Raw genomic sequence first — 27,270 nt, 5'->3', positions numbered from 1 at the left:
ATCCGCGCATACACTCACCTTGCTGCCTAACAAATACCCGCTAAGCAGCCTCAAAGAGAATGCACTCCTCCTTACGGCTGAAGCATTCTAAGCGGACCAGTGGAAGGCTGTTCCGATACCCAAACTTCGACAACCTCTCCCTTTTTCAAATACCTAGGTGGTTCCTTGTCCTCGTCCTGGGGAACGGTGGCGTCGTGTTGTTTTTTTACCCTGACCACAGGATGGTAAGTCCCCAGTGCATTTTTTCACATAGCAAGCTTCCTGTTAACCAGGCATTTGAGGTGGTGGTTTTTGAATGGAATGGCTGCCGGGGCTTTAACCTGGGAACTACTACGGTCTGGATGGTCGCCGATCTCCTCAGTCTCCAGTGTTTCACCTTATTCATGTGTTGACCGTGAGCACTGGGGCCAAAGCCTCTAGTATGTGCAATTTCTGAGGGCAGTAAAATGGAAATGCAACGAGCTAATAAATACGCCTAGGAAATGCGACTGGACACAGAAAACCGCTCACGTTCGAGTCCATCTCTGTCCTGCACCTAGGATAAATCTCCTCGAGAAATACAAAAAAGTTAGTTGCACAAATAGGGTTTAAAAGCATAACTGTCATTAATTTCAAAATTCTTCTCAACAGAGCAAAAAAATTGCAGCCTCATTTCTGTCCCTACCAATCATCAAGCCTCGGGACTACTAAGGAGGTCGTGCACTGAAAAACAATAGAGAGTAGTTTATTTTAATTATGCGAAGCAGAAAGCGCTCATTATGGTGTGTCCAGAACCAGCACCTAGGAAGGTGCATTCGACCACAATGACAACTTGAACTGTTCAGGTGAATGAGTGAGTGAGTTCCGGTGGTCTGATCAAAGTGGAAGCTATCAGCGTACATATTCCGTCGAGAAGTACTTTGCGAAATAATTTGGTCGACACGACTACTTTTTGGTTCGAACAGCAGAATAATTAATTAAGTCGGTGCATTAATTTAAATCCACCGTCTCCCCATCACCAAGAACTCTAGCCTCAATTAGGTAGAAAAATCTGGCTTTTTAAGGGAGTGCGCTTATTGCCACTGAACCATGCTCAAACATGGTGAAGATCTCCATAAAAAGACCTGGTTGCTGGAAGAAGAAGAAGAAGAAGAAGAAGAAGAAGAAGAAGGGAGTCGATTTGAACTAGTTTGGAAGCGAGACGAAATCCTGGAGACAGGGCTTTTAATTAACGGCTACGCAGAGTTGTTTGGCCTCACTGAAATTAGCAAATTAAAACCAATCCAATGGATGAAATTCGCGTAAAAAGAATAGAACCTGCGATTCTAATTTAACTTTCGAATTATAACCCTCAAAATGTTTGTTTTTTTACTTTGGCTTACATAAATGTTGTCCAAACATTAGTGTAACCAACTTTGAGTGAAATCTTACAAGGTTCAGAAAAAGAAGTAGTTGAGAAAGTTTTTCAAATATGAAATAGCCAAGTTTTGAAATTACATATTTTAAGCAATGCTTACAGCTTGCTGTAATTCCCTCCCATTCGGTTGACGAGGTAGACACTGCTACTACTTGGAGGTCATGAGGACATTAATTTTCAAACTTGTAAGTGGTCAATTTGGACGACTAGCCCCTCAACCCAGAGGATGGTTTTCACGTCAAAATAGAAAATCACCTTTAAGGTCATTCACTTCGACGTAGGTTCCTCGTCTCATATGACAGACGTCACGTCAAAAAGACCAACTTAGGTCATTCCTTCAACTTCCCCAAACTTATGTACCCTCCCAACCCCTTCTCGCTCTACCGGAAAGAGTGCTTCTTTGATAATAACCAAACAGGGACCGCAGCTGGGAATGGGTTCTTTTACCTATTCCGACTTGTAAAGACTGTCATTTCTTTTCCCATAGCCAAATGACTGGGTCAAGCATATAACCCGTTTATTTTGCACATGGTCAAAGAGGGCATTTAAATATCTACCGTGTTCCGCATTTCGCTTCATTTTAAGGCAAGCCACTTAACTGGGCTGTGCGCTGAAGCGGACGAATAGGTTGGTATGACAGGTGCCCATAAAATTTGCCTTAACTTTGCCCACTTCCGAAATTACAAAGTTCATTCACGCCATATCAAGCAGTGGGAAAGCGAATGCCTTTTCGGGGCACTTTGCAGTCCCTAGCTGGGCATTCAGCAAAAGTGGAATGTTGACTGCAAAGTTTTCCGCCCTTTTATTTATTTGTTGCTCTTTAAGGAATCCACACAGTTTCGGTCGCTATGCAATGATTTGGTGTCGGTCAACGAAAAACATTCACTGCTTTTTCACTTCCACGCGAAACTGATGTCATTCCCGCCATCCCCTTTTTGCGTATTTTGTTTCCGAAATCACAAATTACACAATTAAAACATCAATCCAAACCAAACGTTACTATCGGAGAGGCCACAGAACAGTCTGTATGATGCAAATAACGCCTTGCATTCCCCCACACACACCCCGGCTTAATAACCCCTGCCCTCTTTGAAGCGTTGGCGTCGGCGTCTCCCACGCCTAATTTCCCGTCTCAGCTATCGCATCAGTGGTGGGACGAACCAAAATTAAGCGCAAGACAGGTTTGAAGATCATGCGGAGGCTTTTTTATACCCCAATGAGGAGACGGCTTCAGATTCCTGAAAATGCTTACGTTGATTTTTCTTGTTGGCTTCGATCAGGTCCACCCGCTATTCTCATTTTTTACTAAATTTGGAAGGATAACTAAGGTGGAAAAAGGAGGAGCCTTCTGAACTGTCTAATTTGTGCTAAGATTTATCAATCAAGCCCCCCGAGCACCTCCCCCTCATTTCACTGCTACGCACTTCACTTGGTTAATTGGGTTCCATCCAGTCAATCGGCTGCAGCATCAACTCAGATGTCGCCATGTAAGTAGGGCGGACAACTGTACAGTGAGTGCCGGTAGCAGCGTTTCAGTGCGCTTTCACGTCCTTGGTCATTCGATGACGACCACTTTGCAGTACAGGCGATCTGGTCGATGGTCCTACTTGTACGCGCCTTTGATGGTTATCCTACTGAGAGTTTGCCCAATGTTGGGCTTCAGAAGTCAGACATGCACAAGAGGTGCCTCTCATCCTTGGCATTTGGGTGTGGCATCCAGGACTGTAATTCGGGTTCAATGTTTTTTTTTGCTGTGAATCGAGCCTCCACAACCTGGTGTCGTCTTCCTCCTAACCACGCCCTTTCGGAGATGGCAAACGATGTAAAAGTGTAGACAACCACCGATTAAACCAAAGTGAGTCATGGTGGGTTACAGTAGTTTGGTTTCATGTCGGCGCGTGATGCGTCGGTGTGGGTGACAGTTGTTTGTTAGCCCTGACCTTGAGGTTGTAAGCTAAAGATGGACAGTTGGCTTTCGCGGTTGCCGTCCATTAGCTGTCCCACTTTCTCGTGGTTAAGACTGCTGATGTCACAGGTGGCGGCAGATTGTGGTCCCATCCGAAGGTTATTGATGGACAAGGTGACATGTGCCCTAAGGATCATGGCCTCCTTGTCAAACGTAGCTAGCGTAGGGTGGGTTCAAGGCGCCTACAATGCTAGAAAACGTTTCTTTTCGGTTCCCTAGAGGTTTCAAACGACTGATAATTGCCAAACCTCCTAGAGAGTGGTGGTATTCCTCACTTTCTGCTGAGTGGTTCATGTCTAGCACCAGTCAGAGCTTAAGGTCAATTTGATACCATAAGTGTAAATGGAGCCACTAATGGACTCTCGGGCAGTCTTCGCTACCTCGTACGTACTCGTTGAATCCCCTTGCCTTACTCGTTAAGTCCGGTCCGGACTCATGTCTATTAAATATTTAATTAGGAGGTCAATGAGTATCAGGTCAAGCGCACATTGAAACCTCAGCATTCTTCTGTGTGCCCTCATCCCCACCATTTCTGACAGCTGTATTTCTTAAATGGTTACGGCTCGAAAAATGGCATTTGCCATACTTGCTAGCAAGTGCACGAGTGGCTGCCATTTGGGTGCCCTTTAATTTGACATGTCACTCTGACGAAAACAAGGGGATTTACTTTCCCTGTTAAAAAGCTAGTTCTTACCGCTTCAGTAGTTGGTTTCCGACCTATCATCGGTGGTAACGAGTTGAAATTGGAGAGCACTAGCATATCGAATGGACCCAGCTTCGAGTGGCCGTTGCTTCTGGCTCTGAGGTTTTGGAAAAGGAGGTGTCTCTAGCAGTTTCGCTTAACCTTGCTAAACTTAAGGCGCCTCCTTGATTAAAAAAAGGTGTTCATGAGTTCCTAGCTGTGCCCTACTAGAGGCACGGACTTGCACAGGACCACCCCTCAGTGAAAGCGGAAAAGAAGAGTTTTATTGTCACTAGTCAAATCGATGGATTGAGTTATAATAGGGTTTGTAATGGTTTACATTCATAGCAATCAGGATTGAGGGGAGTAAGTGGGCTACAGCTACTTGGATCAACCAATCAAAAGACTAGGAGAACGGTCCGGATTGATTTGGCTGTTGGGTTGGGAGGATAAGCGACAAAGGGTGTCTTGGAGCCCTCTCGTACCTTGAAATCTAGGTTACATCAACATAACGTCTACAACTCCACCTTGTCTGCTTGTTGAGCCAACTTCCACTCCGTTCATCCCCCACAGAAACTCGTTTCCATTATGGCATTCAGAGAAGGTGTGGCAGCGGTTTGCGGAGTTATGGTGGCACGTATCAGTACCAATTAAATTGATCGGAAAGCTATTACACCACAATGGGAAAGAATTCCTGTACTTCTACTTTGACTCGTCAGTGGTGAAGGCTGCACGTTGCCATTGGCACACTAAGTTTACAAGAAAGTAACAGGTGAGTGTATGAGTGGTGAGGAAACGCCCCTTTTATTCGCATCATTTGAAAAGGTAAAGTCCATCCATCGAACCAAAATTTTAATAATTCTAAAGGGCTGCCGAGTTACAGTCTTCTTTGATGCACCCCCCATGGGGACGCCGTTAAAGAAAGACTGTTTGCTGACTGACTGACAGTAAGATTTATCTCTTGCGCCTTTCAAGGACACACAAATCACAATTTTCACCCGGTGGCTTTGCGCGCAATGGCCAGTAGACGGAATTGTTTGCTAGGAACTATTCGCTGTAGGGTAAACAACCACGAACGAGGTCTCATTACTTGGCACGTTGAACCTCGAGTGCACGTTAGAAGGGAGCCCCAGTCCTAAAAGTCAGCACCAGGCCCAATTCAAGGCTTGAAGGGTCGCTTACAAAGTAGACGAGTGGGGAAATACAAACAAGACGGAATTGGAAGGCTAAGCTTCGTTTAACAGTAGACTAGGACCATAAGCGGTTAATTCGACTTCTAAAATAGTTTTCTAATCTATCTATAGTTATTTCTCCCTTTTTGCATCAACTCATCCCCACCTTTACCTCCTCTACGGACTCCTTTTTTTACCTTTCATTAAGACTTGCCAAAGAGGATAAGCCCCAAACTCCATGTTCAGAATTCAAACAAAATTAGAGGCAGGAACTTTTGACATATTCCACCGGTCGGCGCAAGTAACGAGGTTGTGAGGGACCTAAAAGAAGAACTTGAATCATTGACATCTGTACCGCGGAGGACGTATGGATATCTTGCGGGGAGTCCCTTATCACCTAGTCTATTATACATTGGTTGTCTACTCGCCTTTTATGAACTTAAATTTGTTGGAGTTGAGAGATCTCATATTTGAGGATGGGAATGCCCGCTTCGTCACTTGGCACACCCGTTCCACCCGACTTGCCAGTGGGAAGTCTACCACAAGTCCGATAGCGGGGAGAGCAGCTCCCGGGGTCCCCTAGTCCACCCTTTCGCCCCACCCTTTCGATGCAGCCGACTTCCTTTATCTTCCTCATCTACGTGATCAGTTTCGGCGCCACCACTGCGGAGGTCCTGTGGAAGTAATGTGGTGACTTCCTCACCGCTCTTTGCGCACTTTATTCAGGCCTCGGAACACTTCCGTGCGCTCCGATTTAAGCCCCCTATTATAGGCACTTGAATGGGGCAAAATCGCCATATTTTACGCTTTTCTCTACTTGGGTACAATGTACTTTACAGTGTAATTAATTAGCAGGAGTGAGATTTTGTTAACTCGTGGAAAAAGTACTTGACAAAAATGCTGACACTACCGAAGTTTGGAACAAGATCTGCCTTATTGTGGGTAATTTTCATCCACCGCAACAACTCGGTAGGACATTCGGCAGTCAAGTTAGCACACCTCCTCTAGCAATCAAGAGGAGGCATAACCGACATCACAAAATATAGCTCAATGTGTACATGGTATGGAATTCTTTAAAGCAATATTAGTAGTACATATTCCCCTCACTGTCTGCCCGGTTATCTCAAATAGCACAAACAAATCGCGGCGATATTTACATGTGGAACAGGAAGGGTTCGCTCGTACCGTAAGTGGACTTGAAGGCCGAGGCGACGAGTAAGGGGATGCCAATCAAAGAGGAGACGGAAAATCGCCATTGGCATTAGCTTTTGGTGTTAGGAGCAACTTCGAGGGCTGTCGCTCACCCCGACGACCGCATTGATCTAGTCCAGGAAAATCGGAGCTCTTTCGACCGCGCTTGAAGAAGAGCAGGCCTCGACGCAGTGCTAGAAGCCTATTCTCCTGTCGGTGGTTGGACATTGAGGTGAGTAGTCTCTTCTTCTCTCGATTTGTTCGAGTAGAGACACTGCTTCTGCCCATTTCACTACTCAGGCTGTTGCGAGTGTTGTCGGAGGCCTTGCCTCTTCTGCAGATACCGCAACGAATGAAGAGACGATGCACCTCGTCACGAAAATTTTTGCCTGTGCTAAAGTAGAGCACAAAGCCCATTGCGAAGTGGGAGAGGGCCAACTCGTCACAGATGATCTTAATCATCCGCAGTTTGAGTGCTCTGGCCACCGTCTCGCTTTCATCGAACTGCAAAGCAAAAAGGGAAAAAGAAGTACGGGCGCTTGCATTAACCTGGAATAGCGGTAGTTGATTAGCCTCTCGTGATCCCACCTACGTCACCGCCGCTACCAGGTCTTTGGCCAATTTGTCCACTCCCTGATTTGTAGGATTTGCTTTTAAATTTCTGCAAAGCACCCTGCCACCCACGCTCAAAGTCTTCTGCCCCTTGTGAACTGATTAACCAACGAAAGGGCACATGGAGAGGCACGTGCTGTGGAAGCTGGTTAGGAAAAGTTCATCAAGAAGTTGGTACATTCGCCGATTTAACTGCTTAAAATGTACCCACAGGAATGATACAATCCTGAGAGTGAATTATTAACTTCCTTCGTGATACAAGAAGCTGGGAATGACTTCAGTAAGCGGCCTGAAAGAACTAAGGTAGTGACAAATTGGAAGGGAGAGGAGGAGCTTAATCTGGCCACAACACCATGGAGACATGCTTGGTACATTACTTTATCCCCAACCAAAATGATCGACACCTGATACATTCTCCCAGGAGAGTCTGGTATTTTCCTCGATGATGTTCCAAATTTTCGTACTCTTTTATGAGATAAATAAGCACTACTGAGGTTTGACATCTTCCGTTAGCAATGGAAAAATGTTCAGTGGCCTTCGTTTGAGCCTCGCTGCTGCAACGACCGAGCAGGCCTCCGCTGTAAGGCTACTCCCACACCCCTTTTTACATAGATGCCTTGTAGAGGCGATGGTTTGAGCTTCACAAGGGTCAGTTCGGACAGAAACTGATTACTAGACTAATTTTGGTGCTATTTTAATTACAGAGTCAGTGACATTAACAACTCACAATGGAGGCGGAGGCAAGGGAGATGTCGCTATCTATTGGTTGTCCCCACAAAAGACACCGCAAGTGGGCCAATACTTCTATTTAGTCGGATATCCCCACCAAATGCATATTAAATTTTCTTGTGAGCCGGCGGGGTAGGGGTCATGGCAGATGAGGGGGTGAGTGAAGGGGTCACGGCAACTCCCCCATCTAATCCTTCATTGTGCCTCCATTTATTCTCTTTCTTTCGCACTCTCCTTCCAAAACAAACCAAGTGGGAAATTGAAAGCTCACTGACAGAATTTGAGCGTTTTTGTACTTTTTCGCCCTACCGAGAGAGAGGCCATTAAGATGCATTAGTACGTTCTCGTTTCAAGTGCCGACCTTTTATAAAAGAAATAAAATTTATTTGCAAAGTAGACGGAAAATATCCAACGCACTCCGCTGTTATTTTTAACCTTTTCTAAATTGTACTTGGAGAGGTGCAAAGTTGTCCAAATTGGAACATTTACGAATATTTTGTTTCGCCGACTGGCGGGAGTGACTGAATTATATGCGCAGAATTCACACGTGAAGTCCAAACTGTTGTATTAGCACGGTAGGATGAAAAAATACATTTATCAGATAAAAGGAGGGGGATGGAGACGAACTCCTTCCCTCTCCTCCTAGCCGCCTAACCAACAGGGCGACCAGTGGGCTGAAGAAAAGCACACCGACAAGGAAGGAGGAGACACCCACTGATGAGAACCAATTAACTGTGATTTATTAAATCGTATAGAGTTGATAAATAAAAATGAGGAAATTATTACTAAATTCATGAATAACACCAAAGCGTTGGGGAGCCCTGACCAGATTGCCTCAAGCTGAAGATCGACTAGAGTCTCCTCCTCCAATGAGAAAATCATTCATCAATTTGATATGGAGCAATTTGGATTTCCTATTTCATTATTCCAATGGTAAGAAAGGATCGTATCCATTCTCTCTCCATTTTTTCCTTTTTTGCAAAAAACTCAAGTGTACACTCAGCCAAGACATCGTGCATGCAGTGGCATCCATCCCTCCTCCATCGGAGCGGTGTGAAGGCACATTCAGAGCTCACATTTTTATAATTAATGCCCTAATTCCAATTTTTTCTCTTCTCTCCTTCTTCCCCTTTTTCGAAAAAGTTGTTAAATTCATTAGTGACTTCATTTCTTCCTCTTGGCGGAGATAGGGAAACTAACCTCTTTGGATCTGTACCGTAAGGGTGGGGAGGTAGGGGGAGAGAAAGGCCAAAATACCTTCGCTACTAGGGCGTCAGTGCACCCATTTTGCTGTGCAAAAGTAGAAAAAAAAGAAACTGTTTTGATGCATTAAATCCACATCTGGTTGGTGTTGCTTCTGTGCATGGGCGATTGGATAGGTGATCCTTTAGCCAGGGCTGCCTTGAGAATGTCAGTCGAGGCAAAGTGTCAGTAGACCCTCCCAAAATGGCATAAGGGTGTGTTTTACCTAGTCATTAAACCTTTTAGCTGTCTGCGATTGCATTTATTTTTTTATAAGAGATACTAAAATGATGTGCTAAGAGGTAGGCTTTTTGTGTCCACCAAAGTCTTCATTTAGGTCAGGAGCGGAGACCAGCGCGGGGAGCGATAAAGAGGTAGTAGTGACTAATAAACCGACCTTTTAGTTCGGGACAATCCGCTGCTAAATTAGTCTCTCTCAGTCTTCCTATGCATCTACAATAAAAAGGCTTTCAGCCTCCCTTCTCTCTTTCGATGTCCCCACTGCTACCTCGGGTGCTACATAGGTGTGGCCGGAGATGAGCTGCCTCTATAATGTAAAGGGAGGTTACTTGTACATCCTTCCTTCCTGTTTTATGTCGCAGACAGTCAGCAAAAGCGGCAGAAAGAGGAGGAGAGGGTGGAAGCAGGGCAGAGAAGAAAAAGAAAGAAAAGAAATCACACAAGTCATGAGACTATCCCATACCAATTATACATCAAGCAGCAGCATTTTAACCCTCCCCGTCTTTGGTACCGAGACATCTAAAACCATCTTTGATTTTTAAAAAGCAAAAGGAATTTGCTTAAATAAATTATTGGGGTAAACAATTTTGAGTCGCCAATTTACATGGGGCATGAAGGAAGCAATCACGAAGGTGCTTCCAGGCCAGACGATAAACACACCTTTTAATTGACATGATTTATGTACTAGTAACAACGTTTCGACGCAATTGGTGGTGGTGGAGGAGGAGGAGGAGAAGCTTCTATTCGCTGGGGTTGATTAATTAACTATGAACCCCCTTTGCCAGTTCTCCCTCTCTGGCACGCAAACACAGCAACAAGTTGCCCTCCAATCACACATCCCCTAACCACTTATTGTCATGTTTTCCCCTCCTGCCCTAGTGAAGTGGTTTTTGGAGGCGAAAATAGTACAAAACCAAGCACTGACCGCTGAATATAATACAATAAAGGAAAAGAATGCAAAAAACGAAATTCTTCGTTTTAACGTCTTTCCGTTACTTAAAGTGCTTTAAGTAGTATAAACTGTACACCTGCCCCATTAAAGTTGGTCTTGGAGGGAAAAAGAGAACAGAGAAAGTCTCGGCTACCAGAATGAATAAAATAAAGGAAAAATTTGGAGGCGAAGCTTGCCTTTTAAGGTGTACATTCACTACCTTTCCCTTTTTAAGTGGATTAAGTAGTACCAACGACTCGTTTCTGTGCATCGTTTGGCAACATTATTTCAAACCGGGACATTAGTGCACTTCGCCTTTTTCATTTTTTGCTTTCAGTCTTATTTTTTCCTCAGTTACCTCAATGGCATGACGAGTGTGTACGACCCCATCCGCTGGACTCGCTATGGGAACGCGTCCTGTTTGTTGGCAGGGTGGTCGCTTTGTAATTCCTCTTTGTATTCGTACATAGGGCTTACCTCGTGGTGGCAAACAGGATGTTTCTACCCGAGGCAAAAGGTCTATTTGAATTAGTCTTGCTACGCTGGGTTCACACGCCCAACTAGACCGGGGAAAATTGCCTACATAGTGAATGGAGCACCTCCCTAATTTGGGTGACAGAACATCAAAACAAAAATAAACTCTCAAGTCGGGTTTGTTTATTCAGTTTATAAAGGACTATATCAAATTGCGAGGGGAAGTAAAATTATAAAGGGGGTTATCCAAAAAAAACTTTCAATCCTGGGAGGAATAAGCTCGAGATGTCCTCCAGATGGTGGCAGACAGAGAGTAGAATATAGTCCCTATCCACTTAGATTGACTATAAACCCACGAAAATTAACTTCAACCACACCACAACAAACCGTCTTATAAAGCGGGATGGGCTAGAAGTGAAGAAGGTGCACCATTTGACTTTCTTTTTTCATAAAACTAAGGGGAGACAGTGAAACAGACGTTATCTTTACAAGTGGAGACACGTAAAGAGTAGGGGGTCATCATACCTTCAGCAGATGACCCTTAATTAAAAAGAGAGGGGAAGACCTCCAAATTTATTATATTTACCACCGAAAGGTCGATATGAGGTCGTAGCCGTGGCTCCCTTCAGGTGCTAAGGCCACGCATAAACTTGTCGCTGGCCTCTGCCACCATCCCGCTCTCGCCATCGCCAACAAAAAATTGACTCAGAGCCACATAAGTCAGAAGTGGAGATAAAAAGGGAATCAATGGCCTCTTAATTTCGCAAAAAAGAGGAAAAAAGGCCGGCACCTCAAATGGGAGATGGGTGTTCAACTAGATTGAGGAGCTGGGAGCCGTCGTTCAGTCCTTGGATCAGACCAGGCAATGCAATGCTTTTCCAGTCTCACGCTGAATGCGACATCAAAAGGCATTTACAACAAGGTAGGGAAATATTTTCTCCTCCCACTCCCTTTTTTGCTCGGCCGAAAAGTCAAACACGTCGTGTATCAATCGAAAGAATGCTTCAAAGGTGAGCCAGAGGGCTTGACAGTTGTCTAAATTACTTCAAAATCAAACAGCTCTTCGCTCTCAGCCGAAAGTAAAGGTGATTTAAGGTAGCCTTTCACCATCTGCCTCCTAAAGGATGCAAGTGGTTAAAAAAGCCTCGAGTTGTGCTTTCCAAAGGCCTCCGGATTCCATCACCTACTGCCTCAGAGCGGATCTAAAACCTCCAGGTCTGGCAAACCTCCTCCCCAAAGTGCGTGGGGTACACAATTCATATTGTCTCTACGCTGAAGTCATATTGAGAATTAGTTAGCTAGTCAGTCAGTCAAATGCTTACTTGACATTCATGACAAATCTGCGGAGAACTAATAAGAAATACACCCGAGCCTTCACATCGAAAGGGGAGAAAATAACACAATCCACGGGTAGTCGGGTGGTAGCGAAACACTACCACCGACTACGACCAATCGCCCCACTTAAAATGTTCTGATGAAGGTAGAAAGATAAAAAAAACGTCGGTATGACCTTGTTATTGCGTATATGGGTGAACAAAGGGAGGTAGTTCGGTGATTTACCCAACTCCGCCCCCCGAGACCGTAAAAGTGATGCTGGTGCTACTACTGCACAGTCATATGATGGAAAATAAAAGTTGTTTACAGGCAAATCCTCCAATCTCTCTGTCCCTCAAATGCAAATTTTGTTTGCCAAAACGTTTATTGTCCTCCGACTGCGACGCACATACCCCATCCCCTTAGTAGCAGGGCAGTGATCGCACAGTTAACTGGATTTTATTGTCTTCTTAAGAGAGGAATTATATTAAAATATTCGCAGATTAAAGGGGTACGAATCAAACCTGGGGAAGGGGATGTAGATTTTCAGAGAAGAAACATATGCAACTGAGCAGTAGGTGATTATCTTGGTGAAAAGGGGAAAAAAATAAAACCGCTACCGTACCTCAAACGTATCTGCAAATCTCCCCATTCTAATCAAGTACTTGATCTGAAAGTACGCCTTCTTCTCTGAAGCAATTAAAAAATCTCATTCCCTTTTTCTCGAATATATTATAAAATATCCCATTTTATTTAAGACCTTGGAGTCCAATTGGGCCAGCATCACTCCTGCTCCCTCCAACTGGCGCTAAAATGTTAACTCCAAGGAGGATTTTTTGGTTCTGTCACATTTGAGTCTCGTCGTCTCATACACCTTTCGACAGTTTTTCTGCTACCCAAAAGTCAAGAGGAAACATAACCTTTTAAACGCTACTTTTGGTAAAGCTTCATGGTCAAATTCTCGTGAATCTTAATCAACTTTGAGTGGATAAAAATAAAATCGTCCAGCTTACCTGACGCTTTGGCCATCCAACGTAGGTATCGATGGAGAACTTGAGATCAAGCACATACCACAGACCGCCGAGGAGAGTGGCAAAAATAACATAGAAGCTGACCACCAGTAGCATTATTGTGGTGGACTTGAATTTGGGTGAAGAGGCCTCTCCACCACCCGCCGTCTGATCACTCTCTGCCCGTCCTCTAGGGGGCTCCTTGGAGGAAGTGGACAATTTTATTGCTCCGATCTCAGAGTCTTTATCGGAAGTGGATTTTCGAAGCAGTCGTCGCACCATTCCCGAATCGTTGACCCGTCCACCAGTGGAGCTGCCTCGCGGCACAACCGGAATCATTTTCTTCATTTGGGCGCGTCGAATCTTTGCCATCTCGTTGATAACGAGACAGTTAAAGGTAAGAACTAAGAGTGGAGCTACGAGGGAGTAAAGCACTTCAAGAGTTGTCGTGAAGTAGAAGACGGCTGTGGAACGCGCTTGGCATCCCTGGGGATCTGTGCCCATCAGATAGGCCATGGGAGAACAAACGAGGAGAGTTAGGAGGATAATGCCAACGCAGATATGGACAGCTCGCTTAACGGAACAGATTCGGGAGACCATGAATGGCTGGCATATCGCTAGCCATCGTTCTACAGTGAAGGCTAGGACGAACATAGGAGAGGCATATTGAACAGTTAACGTGAGAGTTTCGAGGACTTCACAAGATCCCGGTGTTGGATAGAAGGGTACATCCCAAGTTCTCGTCAAGTCACGGAAGAGAGAGATGGCTAGAACAACAGTGTCGTTGAGTGAAAGAGCTGCCAAGTAGACGGCTGCCGAGTTCCCGTGGTACATCCGTTTGCTGGACCATACCATGAAGGCGATGAAGTTGCCAGGAAAGCCGATGGTGAAGAGGACAATTGTAAAGTACTTATCGAAGAAGTGCACCTGGGGAAAGTAGTAGAGAGCGAACTGGGAGTAGTTGAAAAAGTTCTCGGAAATCGGTTTTTCAGGATTGAAAGTGACGGCCTGTTTCTCCTCAGGATTTTCAGCGACGCACGAATGGGAATCAAGAAGTAATTTGAATAGGATAGAGACCATCGCAATGGATAGCCTATATAGGTAGAACAAAATCATGTTAGCATTAGCTTTTCGGCTCCAGAGCGGTTAGAATGCGTGCACTGCAGTGGGGATTGTAAAGCTGCGGTTTAAATATCCTTTAAAAGGCCAACCCCTCATTGGCCAGCTCGAGGTGCATGTAATTGGCGGATGAATTTAATTGGACAAGCGCGAGGTCCAATCATAACCGCAAACTAGTGCGCACGGTTACAAAATGTGAGGGTCAAATGGGGGCTGCCTTTGACTGTGCAATTATGAGGTCGCAATAAATCTCGCAAAGCACACTGATGTAAAAATATATTTTTCCCACACTAGACAAATAAAATAAGTGGTTTTCGTGCCATTTTTCCCATAAAGTACCAGTGCTATTCACTCCTTTATTGACGCCTAGATCAGTAGCTAAATGAGTTGACATGTTTTTTTTCTCCTCATTTTTAATTGCTTCTGAAAAAAATTCTAAATAATCTACTATTCTAGACCTCATCAATAAAAAAAATTAGTTTTGCGACATGTAATGCAGGTCAAAGAGGGAGGTGACGTGTCCCGTACCCCTGCCATTCAGGCCTAGACACGGAAGGACTCAAAAGGTTCGCCTAATAACACAAGATACCTATAAATAGCATCTTTCTTCTAAATAATTTTTCGATTAAAGTGTTTTTTTAAGCACTAACCATAATTACTCGTTATCACAAACCACTACAAGAGGTGTTTATTGATATCGAAAAAGACCTTGTGGTAATTGTCATAACTGTGGGGAAACTGTAGTTATTTATTCCCTTCTCTATAAAATAAATGCAAAATCAGCAAAATGATATCGTATTCACTTTTAGGCTTGCTTACTAAAGCGTAAAAGTGACTTACTTCTACACATTGTCTTCACTTCATTCACGGGATCTTGCAAGGTGAGACAATACTCCATTTCACTTCTTGTAAGTTATCTTCTCTAGATGATCTCGACCCCTTTGAGAACCGAAAGATATCGCACCACCATAGAGACATTGAGTGTATCAGCTGCTTTATACTTAGTACGTGGAAGGATTGAGTAAGCTTTGTGTGCTCGGCGTAGAGGTCGAAATTCAATGGACAAAGGGCTTCACTACTATCGCATTTCGCCAGAAACAAAGAAAAATACTTCTTTTACAATGACATTGGACCCAAGATTGTGTTATGCATCAGTAGTTGCGCATTTCCGTAGCACAACCATTCCAACATTGCATAAACCCACGGTTTTTACGGTGGCACACGCACACACATCCATGCCAGGCGTAAATACGTGTCACTCCTTACTGCATTAATCAGTGTTTTGCGACGAAATCGGCTCCTTTTATGGCCAAATCAGGGGCTTCTTGCCTTTATGAATGGTTGTGACTTAATAAAACAGCAAGGGGGCTAATATTCTCGCATTATGAATGGAAAAAGTGATGGTTAGCTCAACAGGAAGTGACGCAAGGCACCCAGAACTTGAAACGCCTTTATTCCAAAACTGAAAGATAGAAACGGAGAAGCCGAACACTCCATTTCCCGGAGGTTAAGCCGACTTTATCTTACTTCCCATTACTCCTAATTATCTACTTATTTACCTGCTTAATTACCCACCTACTAACATACTTGGTCGGGGATTCTGCCACGAGGTGGGTGACCACATGTCGAACCATTTAGCTCACCTCCATCGAGGCATTGCTGCTTCACTGAAGTCAATAATTGCATCTAAGGGCATGAACAAAACAAAAAAAATATTTTATTTGGAAAGTTAAGTTAGGTGGTGATAAAAATTGCTTACAGAGTGGTGTGGAAGTGGTGTCAGGAATCACTTATTGCAAAATTGACAGTCGTATACTTAACCTTCACCTTCGAAATGGTAACTGCTTTTTTCTCCTTCCTTACCTCTCCTTTATTCACTCCATATGCTATGCCTTTACTGGTGCGGTGAAGGTGTAGCAACTAAGTGGCTTCTACTTGCCAGTGCTCGCCTACCGCATTCGCCAGCCTTCGAGGATGTGGCTTCGATGTTGCCTTCCCCCGGGGCATTCCATTTGTCTTCACCTAGTTCATTCACTGCCACTATAATTTGAAGGGAATTATTTAATCGGACCTTTAAACTAGTCTCTTGTTTCCTCATCCGCAATTCCATTCGGTGTGCACCAGGGATTTTGGATCTACGGAAAAGTGGAAAATCAAAAAGTAGCAATTTCGTTTAGATTTTTGACGCAATGTATTTCAACGTTAAACAAGTTTCTGGAGAACTGTGTCAATAGATGCCCTTGTCAGTACGACAAAACAACTTCTCTAAGCCGAGGCTAGTCAGTTCGCTTCACTTGTCAACGTGGCGCCTTGGTGGTCAGTTTGGACTGGAGTTTTTAAGGTAAAAAATTTCGGTGCACGTGGTTGTAAATAACAGCGCCACCTTCATCGCTTCCACGGCAATGCTTGTCGTGGTGTGAACTGGAAATCAGAGTCCTTTACGCCCTCTACATCGTTAAAGCGTCTTCTCATGCTAAAAGTCTTCCCTCAGTTGAGCTTCAACGTCTTTGTTAATGAAAATATTTGAAGCTCAGCCTCACTATCACCTTAGTTACCAGTGGCGTCTGGACTGGGTGGGTGGCTAGCCAACGAGTGCAGACAGGCAGACGTGGCACTCTCTATTGTGTATCGCACTGTTTACATAACAGTCTAGCAGAGCGGGACTGCCAGTTTCGAGGGAGGGGGAAGTTGGTCTGTTTCCAAAACTGGCAAATTAAGCAGTCATTCATTTACACTTACCTTAGAGGTGAGATGGATTCCAACTGGTGCTCACAGCCTCCTGAAGAGCGGATTCGCTCAAACATCCCGCTTGAGCGGAGAGGTAGACGAGAGACGAGAGCCATTCATGTCAAGTTGATCAAAAGCACATCAGAAGTGAGGCATTCGCAACAGTTTGTGATAAATTAAGAGGAATTGCCAAATTTTAATCCCAAAACCCACTTTGCTGTGCACTTTTCCTTTCACCTAGACATTCCTCAAAACACAGGCATACAATGCTGAGTCACGAGAAGGCCCACGAATTGTGGTGGGTCTCCTGTCCCCTACGTCACCAGAAAGTCAATATTTCTCCCCTTAAACAGGCTAGAGCTGACGCTGCGGTTGTCTTGCAACCTCTCGTCAATTTTGCGTCTTGTTTTAGCCTTCTGCTTCGCTTTTGTCAGCTATCTCATTCCCCGATCCGGTCGGTCGGCCCATAAACTGATATGCGTATTAACCAGGGCACATCCAGAGAGCCACAGGCCCACTGGACCATGAAAAATGGCGCTTTTAGACCCACCGGAGATAAGAGAAGAGCAAGGACAGCAGCGTAACCTTATCTGGTTACCATTTGAGCCTTCTCACGTCATACTTATTCAGTATTTCCTCCCCTTTTTTTGGCTTCACTTTATCCAATCAAGTGGGATAAAACCTATTGCACCATAAACAAACCGGCACTCATGATATGTCATCTAACAGGAATTTTAGTGACAAGTACAACTGAGTAGGAGTCTCATTCGACAGGCTTTATCATGCTTCCCCACCCCCTTCGCCAGTCAGCCTAACACCCTAAAAGCGTACGGCCGACAAACACTGAGGTGCTTCAGAAAGTGTCGTCGTCCTAAGACAAAATTAATCAAAAAACTAGGATTGGAAAGCAGTTGGCTTTTGCTTGACTTTTCTGTCCCTTAGAGAGCCCTAAATCAAGGATTACAAATGTGTTTAATGCGGTAAAAAACCTTTACATCAAGTGGGCGTTGCTAGCTTGTATGACAGTCTCTAAAGCCGGTCCACTTCGTGGTGGGTATTCCGCTTCAGCGTTCACTCTCTCTCAAAAAAAAAATAAAGTTTAGGAAATTCTTTCTTGCCTATTCTTTTTGAAGCGATGAAACAGAACTTATTTCAGCCCATGGTCTCCTTACGTTGAGCACACCCGTCTTCCGCAAGAGAGGAGGCGGACTGACAGGGTACCAAAAGGGCTGCTCCATGTCTTCCAAATTCACCATTTGTTTTGGAGTAGAAACGGCTGCGTTTGATTGTGCTTCACAAAAAATCTACTTGAAAGTAGCTTTCCTTTTTTTTTCCAAGAAAGGGGTAAACATAATCACAAATGTTTTTTTAAAGATACTTATTTAACTAATCAGAAGCTTTTATTAGTTCGCAATGGACTCATTTGATTGGCCGCTCCTAGCCACCTCCAAAGGGCCACATACATCCGGATTTCAAAAACACATAATTCATTTATTTTGCTTTTTTCCTCCTAATTTGTTTGGAAAAAGAGGCATTAAGAGGCAGTCAGAACTACTTGCAGTAACACACAAAGTTGATGAGTCCTGTCAGATAGGAGGAGCCAGAAATAACGATGGAGTGAATGGCTGTTGCCGGTGCCATAAAAGGAGGCGGATTGAAGAGGGCACACGTACTTCCATGTACAGTCACTCAGTTGTTAAAAACAAGTTTTGTTTTGCACGAGGAGAACCAAAAAGACTGGCGCCTCCTTCTTGGAGAAGACCAAAATAATTGTAGAAAGTCTCTTGACATAAAATTGTCACTAGTGCAATGTATCATTATCTCTCTCCCCCTTCTCTCATAAAGAGACAATGTGCTTATAAATTCTACTTCTATGAGATGTACTGTCTCTAGAAGTAGGGGAGGAACCTAGTAATAGGCACTCTTATTGCCATCTCACTTTTGGTTCCCAACTTCTCGTTTTATTTCACACCAGATTCCGTGGTAGCTAAATGGAAGTTCATTTCTAGACGCTCCATGCCACCGACGTAGAAAATGCTGTATGGCTTAAAAAGTCTCCCATATAATAAAAGAATTACTACGTTGTTCAGCCGAGTCGCAGAAGCAAATCGATTGTCGAAGACCTCATGATTCGGTGTGCTCGGTTTCAATTTATGCCTCCCCAAAGCTAAAGATCTAAGTCACTAATCCCTACATTAAAGTTTTTGAATATTTTACCCTTATTTACTTCATTTTATACAAGATTTGACGTGTCTAATTGTTATGAATTAACCGGGAAAACACATGTCACGTATGGGTGACGCTGACAGTGTAAGCCTTAATATAGGCAGAATCGACTAAAGGGAGTAACGATTAAAAAAACCTGTAGGTTTTAACATAAAAGAGTGCCTTGCTTTTCTTAAGCTCCCTATAATTAACACTCATGACACTACTTCAATGAAGTTTGGGCTGGGGAGGAGGGAGGGAGATTTTCCCGGAGGCAACAGCTAATGCATGCCTTGTCTCATACTTGTGCCAATGAGGCAACCACCAACCACCCCTTATTGCCCAAAGTGAAATGAAGACGAAGAGGTAATCACCAAACACTGACTACCTCCTCAGTTGCGAGTGCGCAACTCTAAAGCCGTCAAAGACAGAACCTCATTGAGCTATCATTAGGGAGTAGGTAATTTTGTACTTTAGAAGAGTTACTCTGATTGACAACTGCGTAATATGCTTACAGTTTGCAGGACATGATAGCCACAGTGCTTACTGCAAGGCATTCTTCTTCTTCTTCTTCTTCTTCTTCTTCTTCTTCTTCGAGGGAGAGAGAGGTAGGAAGCATGCAACTCTGTATATGTGACCGCTTTAGCGTACCTACTTGGTTAGTCGTGGGTTACTTTTTTGTTAAGTAAAAAGAAGAACAGTAAATTCGCAGTGCGAATTGAAGTTCGACGGTGCGCTGCACTCGATAGATTTGGGTACGATTGTGACTTCCGCGTACCCTTTATAGATGCTAAATGAGGAGGTGTGATGCAACTTTTTTGCCAACTGTTTTAACAACCAAGCAGCGGCTCTCCGCTCCTAAGCCCATTTATCATGACAGGTTAGTCATGGCTCCTTGGGCTTGCCTGCTTGTATTGGGCAATATGGACGCTGGTTGGAGTTGTTTCACTACTCCTTAGCTGCAATTTTAAGGAACTTTGAATTTCCTCTTTACAAATGAATTTCGAAAATTCATTACTAACCCAAAGTATGTTTAACTTCTGTGGATAAGTGTCAAATGTGCATCTGTAGCGTTCCGAGTCAATCTTGAAGTTGGAAGAAGTTACGGTAGTATGGCAGAACAAATACTACTAGTGCAGTATAGTAGTATATCCGCGTAATCGAGCGCCGACTATTCAGCATTGTTATTATTCCCACCTTCTTAATGAGACAGATTGGAACGCCTTTGAAGAAGGAATGAATATATCCTGAACCTAATAAGAAGTCCCCTAAGTTACCACCCCCTCCCTCACCTCACGCTGTTTGGGAATCAAGTTGTTGATTATGAGACGGCAACTTCAAAAGTCTCATTTTGCGGAATAGGACCGTCCTTTCATCTGGCACTTTTGGTTATAATCAACACTTCAAACTAAATCCCAACCATTTAGTAGGATTGCGGTCTAGTACCAGTGGTGATGGGCAGAGCTCCGAGACATATCGGGTGGGAAAGACAGTCGATTATCAGCTTAAAAAAGGACTGGCAGGCAGCGAGTATGAAGGGGACATTGTAAAACGAAAGTGGTGCTTAAATTGTGTAGACTAAATGATCTGTGTGTTTAAGTCAGCCATGGGGATCAGAGACGCTCATTTCAAACCGCGATTTACAAGTTTGCCTTTATACATTCAAGAGATGATATTGGAGGGATACCGCACAGCTTCGTGGGCTAACCCACTCGAGATGCCGTCAGGTAAAATGACAGGATTTGGTTAGGCTCACCTTGTCAACTTGAGACAGCGCATATCTACAACAACCCACATAGAAAATCAGGAATAGTACGGAAGGGAGAGTTTTAGGCGTCGGAGAGGATGGGACTTGCCCAGCTCAGAACACAGCAGCCGTTCCGGTGAAATGTCTGATACTGGAAGCTTTGTGGACGCATAGCTCCTATAGTCAAAGCTTTTGTCGCCAATGCCGCGAAGTCTGGAAGGTTAGCTTGGGCCTATCACCAAGATATTGAGGAGTGGGTAAGATGGGCGACCTGTCCTAGGATGGCACAGGCATCCTGACAAATGTTTCTGTGTCGAAGTTTCCCACTCACTGATTAAAAGCTTGGATACGTAAAAATAAATGCTTTGTTTCACTCCTCCTTTTCTCATTTGTATGCGCTCCTCCACTGCTCGGTTAATGTTTGCTGTCTATAAAATCAACATCTTCGGACGAAAAGGTAGGCGGAGTCTACAGCCCCCTCCCCTGCAGCCTCCAAACATGGTCACGCAGCCTACATGAGTGTCGTGAAAGATTGAGGCAAGACGCAAAGTAAGCTCTACCGACAGGCAGTCTGGGCTAATGCAATCAGGCAAGCAGTGGTGGCTGCTCCTCTGCCTTTAAGGCAGACCATGGAAATGGGGGGTAGGGGGCGAATCCGGCGCAATACCGGTGAATCTGTGCTCAGCGCAACACTAGGGCGTCTTTTTTAATTCAGCCTAACCACCTCAGATATTTTGTTTGTTTATCAAGCTGAAAAGTTAGAAAAGAGGAAATTTTGGCTTGTCTTAGCAATTGATGAGGTGGGAGTGTTTGACTGACTGACAGACTAGCTTGCTTAACGGTTAGCCAATCCGCCAAAGAGCACTCCATTCTGTGATTTCGCTCCTCTTGCTGCAATCTCCTCTATTTGTAAATGAAATTTTGGCATTCCCGACTCCGATGGAATTAGTGAAAGATTGTGTCAACTCCTCCAAGTTACATTTGCAGCAGTTCTGAAGGCCGTAACATTTGCTTATTACACAGAAGCAAAATTGATTTCCTAGTGTCACCCTGGCCTCAGTTAAATGCTGATCCATATTCGATGGTCTGTCTGGGCCTGTGGCACCACTCACACCTCCATGGTAACGCGTAGGTTGTATGAAAGCTAAGGATAAATGAGATTAAGATGACAAGAAACGCTGCTACTAAGGGGAGCTTGGAATGACGCAGTGTCTTTATCAAAAGCGATTGCTGTTGAGGCTATGGTGTACGTTGGTAGGTCTTGAGAACTGCGTCCTTAATGAACTCCTTCCTCAAACAAACTATCTTCCAGGAGACGCGACATGTGCGAATTGCCTTCCAGTGGACTAGGTATCATCACCGTTCCTGTCTCGTAGTTGAGCACAACCTACAGACAAAGTGACATGTGGAATAAGCATCGCAGATGCCGCCCAAGAGAGAAAGGGAAGTTTGCGAAAAAAAAGCCAACTTTGTCCCTATACACATAAAAAGTCGAGGAGAAGTTATCCTCTTCTTTCTACAAGAAAAGTCAACACGTAACCTCATTACTGCAACTCTCACTAATGGAGAGTTAAACTTTTACATGAAGAGGGTAGGCAGGAGGGCTACTGCCTCCTCCCCCTCCTTCTCCTCCTCCTCCTCCAGTCTCCCTGATGCTATTTTCCCTAGTGGTAGTCACAGCAACTCACACAAAGTGGAATAAACGTACATGGAGTCCGTGACAGCAAATTCTCTCACTTTTCTCACAAAAGTATCTCTCCCAGTGTTGCAGTGCATGCTGACAGTGCCGTAACACACCTTAGTTATTCATCCTTTTTTCCTTACCCACTTTCCATGGCCTTTCATCGATGAAGACGGAAGTTGAGCTTCAACATTCTCCTCTCCTCAAATTTATGCGCTTTACACTCTACTCCGTGGAAACCTGCATGGCATCCATGACATTGAAAGGTAAATCAAGTTTGTAATTCACTGTTGGGGAGAGTTACATAAAATGTTAATAAATTCTAACTAGTTAAGGTATGATCTTGTGGTACAACGCTTTCTGTTTTAGTAGTACACGGTTCCGATGGTATGGCGTCTTGTTCACACCTTTGGCCATCCATCTACTCTCCTGTCACTGGTGTGTATTGTGGCACACTTGCCCTCCTGCCTACCCACTTCATCTAAAAGTTTTACTCTTTCCATTGGCGAGAGTTGTGGTGATAAGCTGATGTGCAGAATCGCCTATTGAGTAGGAGAAAAGTGAAGTGACTCCTAATCGACTGGCCGAATGGGCTTGGGCGTTTCTCCTAAAGGCATCATTCTTCTCCTCACCTTTTGATAGGAGGATCTCAGGCCTAGATTTTGTTTATCTTTCAGTGAGTGAGTAATTCCTTCCAAATAATTACGTCTGTTGCTTACAACACGCAATCGTAGTGAGTATTTCTTCTTGGGGGAATGAAGTGATGCTCAACAAGTGATCGTTGGAGGCCAAAAACCCAGGTAGCATTCCTTCCCACTAGTTAGCCAGCCAGCCAGCCAGTCAATCAGTCAGTCGCTTGGTCTGCAAAAATCATTTTTCGGTAGATTCTCTTTATGAGGCACAGAAGAGCACTGTGATTGCCTTACTAACCTTCGACAAGGGGCGTAAGACCCGCTAGCTTAGTTTCTTGGCCTCAGCAAGTTGTCCACCCCTGTTGGCTTGGGTCTAAACCCTTGACTGAATTCTAAAGAACAAGAACGTCGGAAACGTGATGCATGTACCTGTGGAGTATTTACTACGAGAATCCAACCAGCTGTTACAAACACTTTTAGACGGTGCATTGCTCCACCACCGCGTACCACACCTTCTTCTCCCAATGATATACAAGAAGCTGCAGTAAAAACTACCTCCAGCAGAGATGTGAAATCGCTGACATCAAGATGATTTAAGTAACATTCAGTGAAATGGGGCTGAGTGGGTTCAAGTTGGGAAGGAAGCGGATGACAGAAGAGCCCTTAAGAGGGAGTAACATGTCAGTGGCCTTATCTATTTCTAAATCTGCTAGATAATGTTCACCGATATTATGTATTGAAGATATGAGCGAAATTATGGCCCCATTGTCATTTCTAGAGGCGTGAAGTGGACACATTGGCATGGAATACCTGGACAAGACGTAAGGATACGGTGGAAATCTGAGAGTCCTCGTTTATGTCCTTGATCGTTAGCTTCTATGGCCAAGGTAGTGTAAACAGAACGCAGTTGTACAGTTGGCAAGAAGTGTTGTCCTTACAGAACATGAGGTGCAGGGGCCGTTTCGTGACTTTTTAACATTTTGTTTTTCACTTTAGTTTCACTGAGAATGGTACAATAGTACGGTTACGAAGTTAATATCACGAATAAGTGGTAGAGACCAGAAATAATCAAAGCTTGTACTACTACCCATACCCCTTCTTCCCTTGAGCAACACCTCTGATCCTCGAATTTCTTGGGTCCCATTTCCTCTAGATTGCGCTCATCTAAGTAGTAGAGATTGCTTGATTAATTGGTGACGGTGATTACCGTCTACTGGATGGGGATTCGCAAATGCCGTACTCCCGAAAAGATAGTTTGTTCCAGGAAGGGGTTTTATTTCGTGCTGGACAATGCGCACCCTCTTCCGGCCACCATTGGCTTTTTGACTTGAGACAGTTTGACAGAATCTTTAGCAGTTTTCAAGAAGTTCTCTTCAATCGCTCATGAATCGGATTTACCGTGAGCCACTAATGGCCGTAGATCAGAACCTAACGTGGTTCTAAGGACGCTTTAGTTGTACGTCTTCACCAATTTCATTTTTCTGTGCTTTTATTGTATGAGCTCTTTTCCATTAAACCTGGATTGCCCTTACTCTTGGTTCTATCCACGAGCCACTCACGGAGGTGTAGTGAGGTGCCACAGGCCCAGACGGGACATTGAAACCATGAAGGCTGACACGTTTACGTTAATCAAGATTAAAGAGAGGCCAAGATGACACATAGAAAACACTTCTGCTTCTGCCCAATAAATAAGTAATGCGGCTTTCAAAAATGCCCCGGATAAAACTTGGAGGAGTAGACGAAATCTTCCACCAATCAAGTAACAAGCCTGGTGACTACCATCCGGGTCAGGAATACCTTAAACTGCACTCAAAAATCGAGGGAATTGCCGCGAGAGGCGCAGAACCTTTAGGTGGACAGCTCGTCGACAGATTGACGAATCATTAAGCACGTTAGCTTGTCATTCCGTCAAATAGTGTCACTTCATCAAGTGGAAACTTACGCCAAAATTTCTTTTTCGAATTCTTTTACTGGATGAAAATAAATGGGATATTTGAGGTAGTCTGACTGAATAGAGATTTGCATAAATTTGCTAGGAAGTCAATCACTCACTCAAGAACCCACCAAAATTTGTGGCAGCCCAGGCCCCTCTCCAGTGCTGCGTCGAACATGAGGTCACACTTATATGGCTCCGGAGTCGCCCCAACCCCCGTTTTCATGGTCTGCCTAGAAAGCAGAGGAGCAGCCACCACTGCTTGCCTGATTGCATTAGCCCAGACTGCCTGCCGGTAAGGCTTAATTTGCCTCTTGCCTCAATCTGTCACGGCACTCATGTAGGCTGCGTGACCATGTTTGGAGGCTGCAGGGGAGGGGGCTATAGACTCCGCCTACCTTTTCGCCCGAAGTTTTAAATTTTATAGGCGGCAAAGACTAATCGAGATAAATTAAGGGCCATTTCGTGAAGTGGAAGGAAGGGAGGGTACAAATGAAGAAATGGGGAGTGAAACAAAGCCTTAGAGGCATTACACTACGTTAGTAGTGTATATTCTTCCATTTCATTGTGGTTTCTTTTAACTTCAGAGAGTACACGAATCACCACTGCAGCACTCTTGGCATTAACTCACACAAGTTAAACACACTTTAGTTTATTAAGAAACATTATGGATGCCTGGACTTTCTCCGTAAGGAGAAGACCCACTAGAGAGGGTAAGGAGTGATAAAACTCCTCCCACCAGTCTTTGAATCTCGCGTACCAAATAGGTAAGCCCCGGAAACCAAGACCGATCCGTCATTACTGGCAGTTTTAAGGGCGAGTGACTGGTGGTTTGTTGTAGAACCTGGGAATCAACCCACAAGCACATTTTCTCGCCACTAATCTGTCAGTCAGTCAATCGGTAGGTCGGTTAATCTGCAAAAACCATTTCCCAGTGAATCTTTTTTTATGAGACTCATTGAGGAGGCCTAGAACAAAAAAGAGATGCCCATGCTATACTTTCACAACTTACGCAAGACCTGCTGGGTCAGTTTATTGGCTTCTGTAACTACTCCATCCCGTTGGTTTGGATCTAAACCAACTGTTTCACCAACCTTCTGGTCATACATGACTGAAGAATCAAGAAGATCAACAGTGGTGAGCCTTCAGGAATGTGATGCATCTACCAGTAACGTATTCACCTCGAGAATCAAACTAAGTGTCGCAAACCCTTCTGGATGGGGCATTGTTCTGCTGCCGCATACCTCACCTTCTTCTTTGAATGCCACGCAAGTAGCCGTAGTGAAAGCTGCTTCCTCTTGCATAAACAGAGTCACGGTTGGTTTGCAAAGTAGACTACGTGGAGTTGCAGACATCAGCTTGATGTGGAGGTGCATGGGTTCAGATGGTCGAAAGGACCCCCAAAACGTTTGATAATGCAAGCAGCCAATTTGCGAGTACCTTCAATTTTCATAAACTCATCCACCGAACGTTGGTCTTTCCTACTACTTGATCGCCTTCGCGGATGACCCGGATGGAAAGCCAGCCCTTTCTAAGCATAAATTGCATTTCTGTGAAATATTAACCAGTCTGGAGGTGGAGTCCAACTCTTCAAAATGCTGCCTTCCAGAGTCTTGAGATGCCAACTTTCTCTGAAAGCTCTAAGCATCTCCAGCCCCCATATGTATTCCAAGAAATTTCCTATTCTACGCAGGAGTTTCCAGACCTTTTATTATAAATTGAAAAGAAATACTTAAAACTCGTAAATTTTGGTGTGTTTTAGCTCAGAAAAGAAGTAAAAACAGCACTTCTTGTTGGATGTGAAAAGCAGGCTCAAAGAGGCACGCCACTTTAAAGCACTTTGTCTTCCCCCCATTAGCTAGCTTTTATCAGCTAATCTTCACTGATGAAATATCTCTATGGACTCTCTAAAATGGGGAAAAACATTTAAGATTTTATGTAAAAGGCTTGGTTTTTGAGAATGGTCTCCAGAATTCCTCTATCGCTTGACTAGGCTAGCGTTTTGGCGAAAACAAACTAACAATTTGGGTACAGATGTCTGCCAGGCCAAGTGACCACCAAGTTTAGGCGTTTTATTGTCCTTTAAAGTACTTTCTTTTCAAACAGGGATCTAGTAACTGAACCGGATAAACAAAAACGCCACAGGGACGTATGGCACATGTTGAATGTTTGTGACATTTTGCTTCGTGACATTGTAAAACGGAGGTTTAAATGTTACATGAAGTCCAAGAACTTGGCCCCACCCACCTCCCACACCCTTCCCATTT

The 27,270-nt window shown here is 44.2% G+C and overlaps 3 protein-coding genes across 3 annotated transcripts; all 3 read right to left on the bottom strand. All coding sequences in view use genetic code 11, as the record gives it.

Annotated features, from left to right (window-relative positions):
- Positions 1-6,446: 6,446 nt before the first annotated feature.
- Positions 6,447-6,824, bottom strand: EGR_02041 (hypothetical protein; the record flags this gene model as incomplete). Its single annotated transcript, XM_024491290.1, has 1 exon — positions 6,447-6,824. The coding sequence occupies one exon, from the start codon at positions 6,822-6,824 to the stop codon at positions 6,447-6,449; it is 378 nt and encodes a 125-aa protein (XP_024354143.1).
- Positions 6,825-11,826: 5,002 nt separating this feature from the next.
- Positions 11,827-14,075, bottom strand: EGR_02040 (Growth hormone secretagogue receptor; the record flags this gene model as incomplete). The annotated part of the gene is made up of 2 exons (XM_024491289.1): positions 11,827-11,907; positions 12,963-14,075. 2 exons carry the CDS (start codon positions 14,073-14,075, stop codon positions 11,827-11,829), a joined length of 1,194 nt encoding a protein of 397 aa, XP_024354142.1.
- A 7,393-nt stretch (positions 14,076-21,468) lies between these two features.
- Positions 21,469-26,358, bottom strand: EGR_02039 (hypothetical protein; the record flags this gene model as incomplete). Its single annotated transcript, XM_024491288.1, has 4 exons — positions 21,469-21,507; positions 23,500-23,647; positions 25,013-25,077; positions 26,248-26,358. The coding sequence occupies 4 exons, from the start codon at positions 26,356-26,358 to the stop codon at positions 21,469-21,471; spliced, it is 363 nt and encodes a 120-aa protein (XP_024354141.1).
- Between the last annotated feature and the right edge of the window lie 912 nt (positions 26,359-27,270).

This window comes from Echinococcus granulosus (genome assembly GCF_000524195.1).
Source record: "Echinococcus granulosus chromosome Unknown EG_S00009, whole genome shotgun sequence".
NCBI lineage: Eukaryota > Metazoa > Platyhelminthes > Cestoda > Cyclophyllidea > Taeniidae > Echinococcus > Echinococcus granulosus.
Note: the sequence above shows the minus strand (reverse complement) of the source record. Positions and strands in the feature narration are given on the sequence as shown.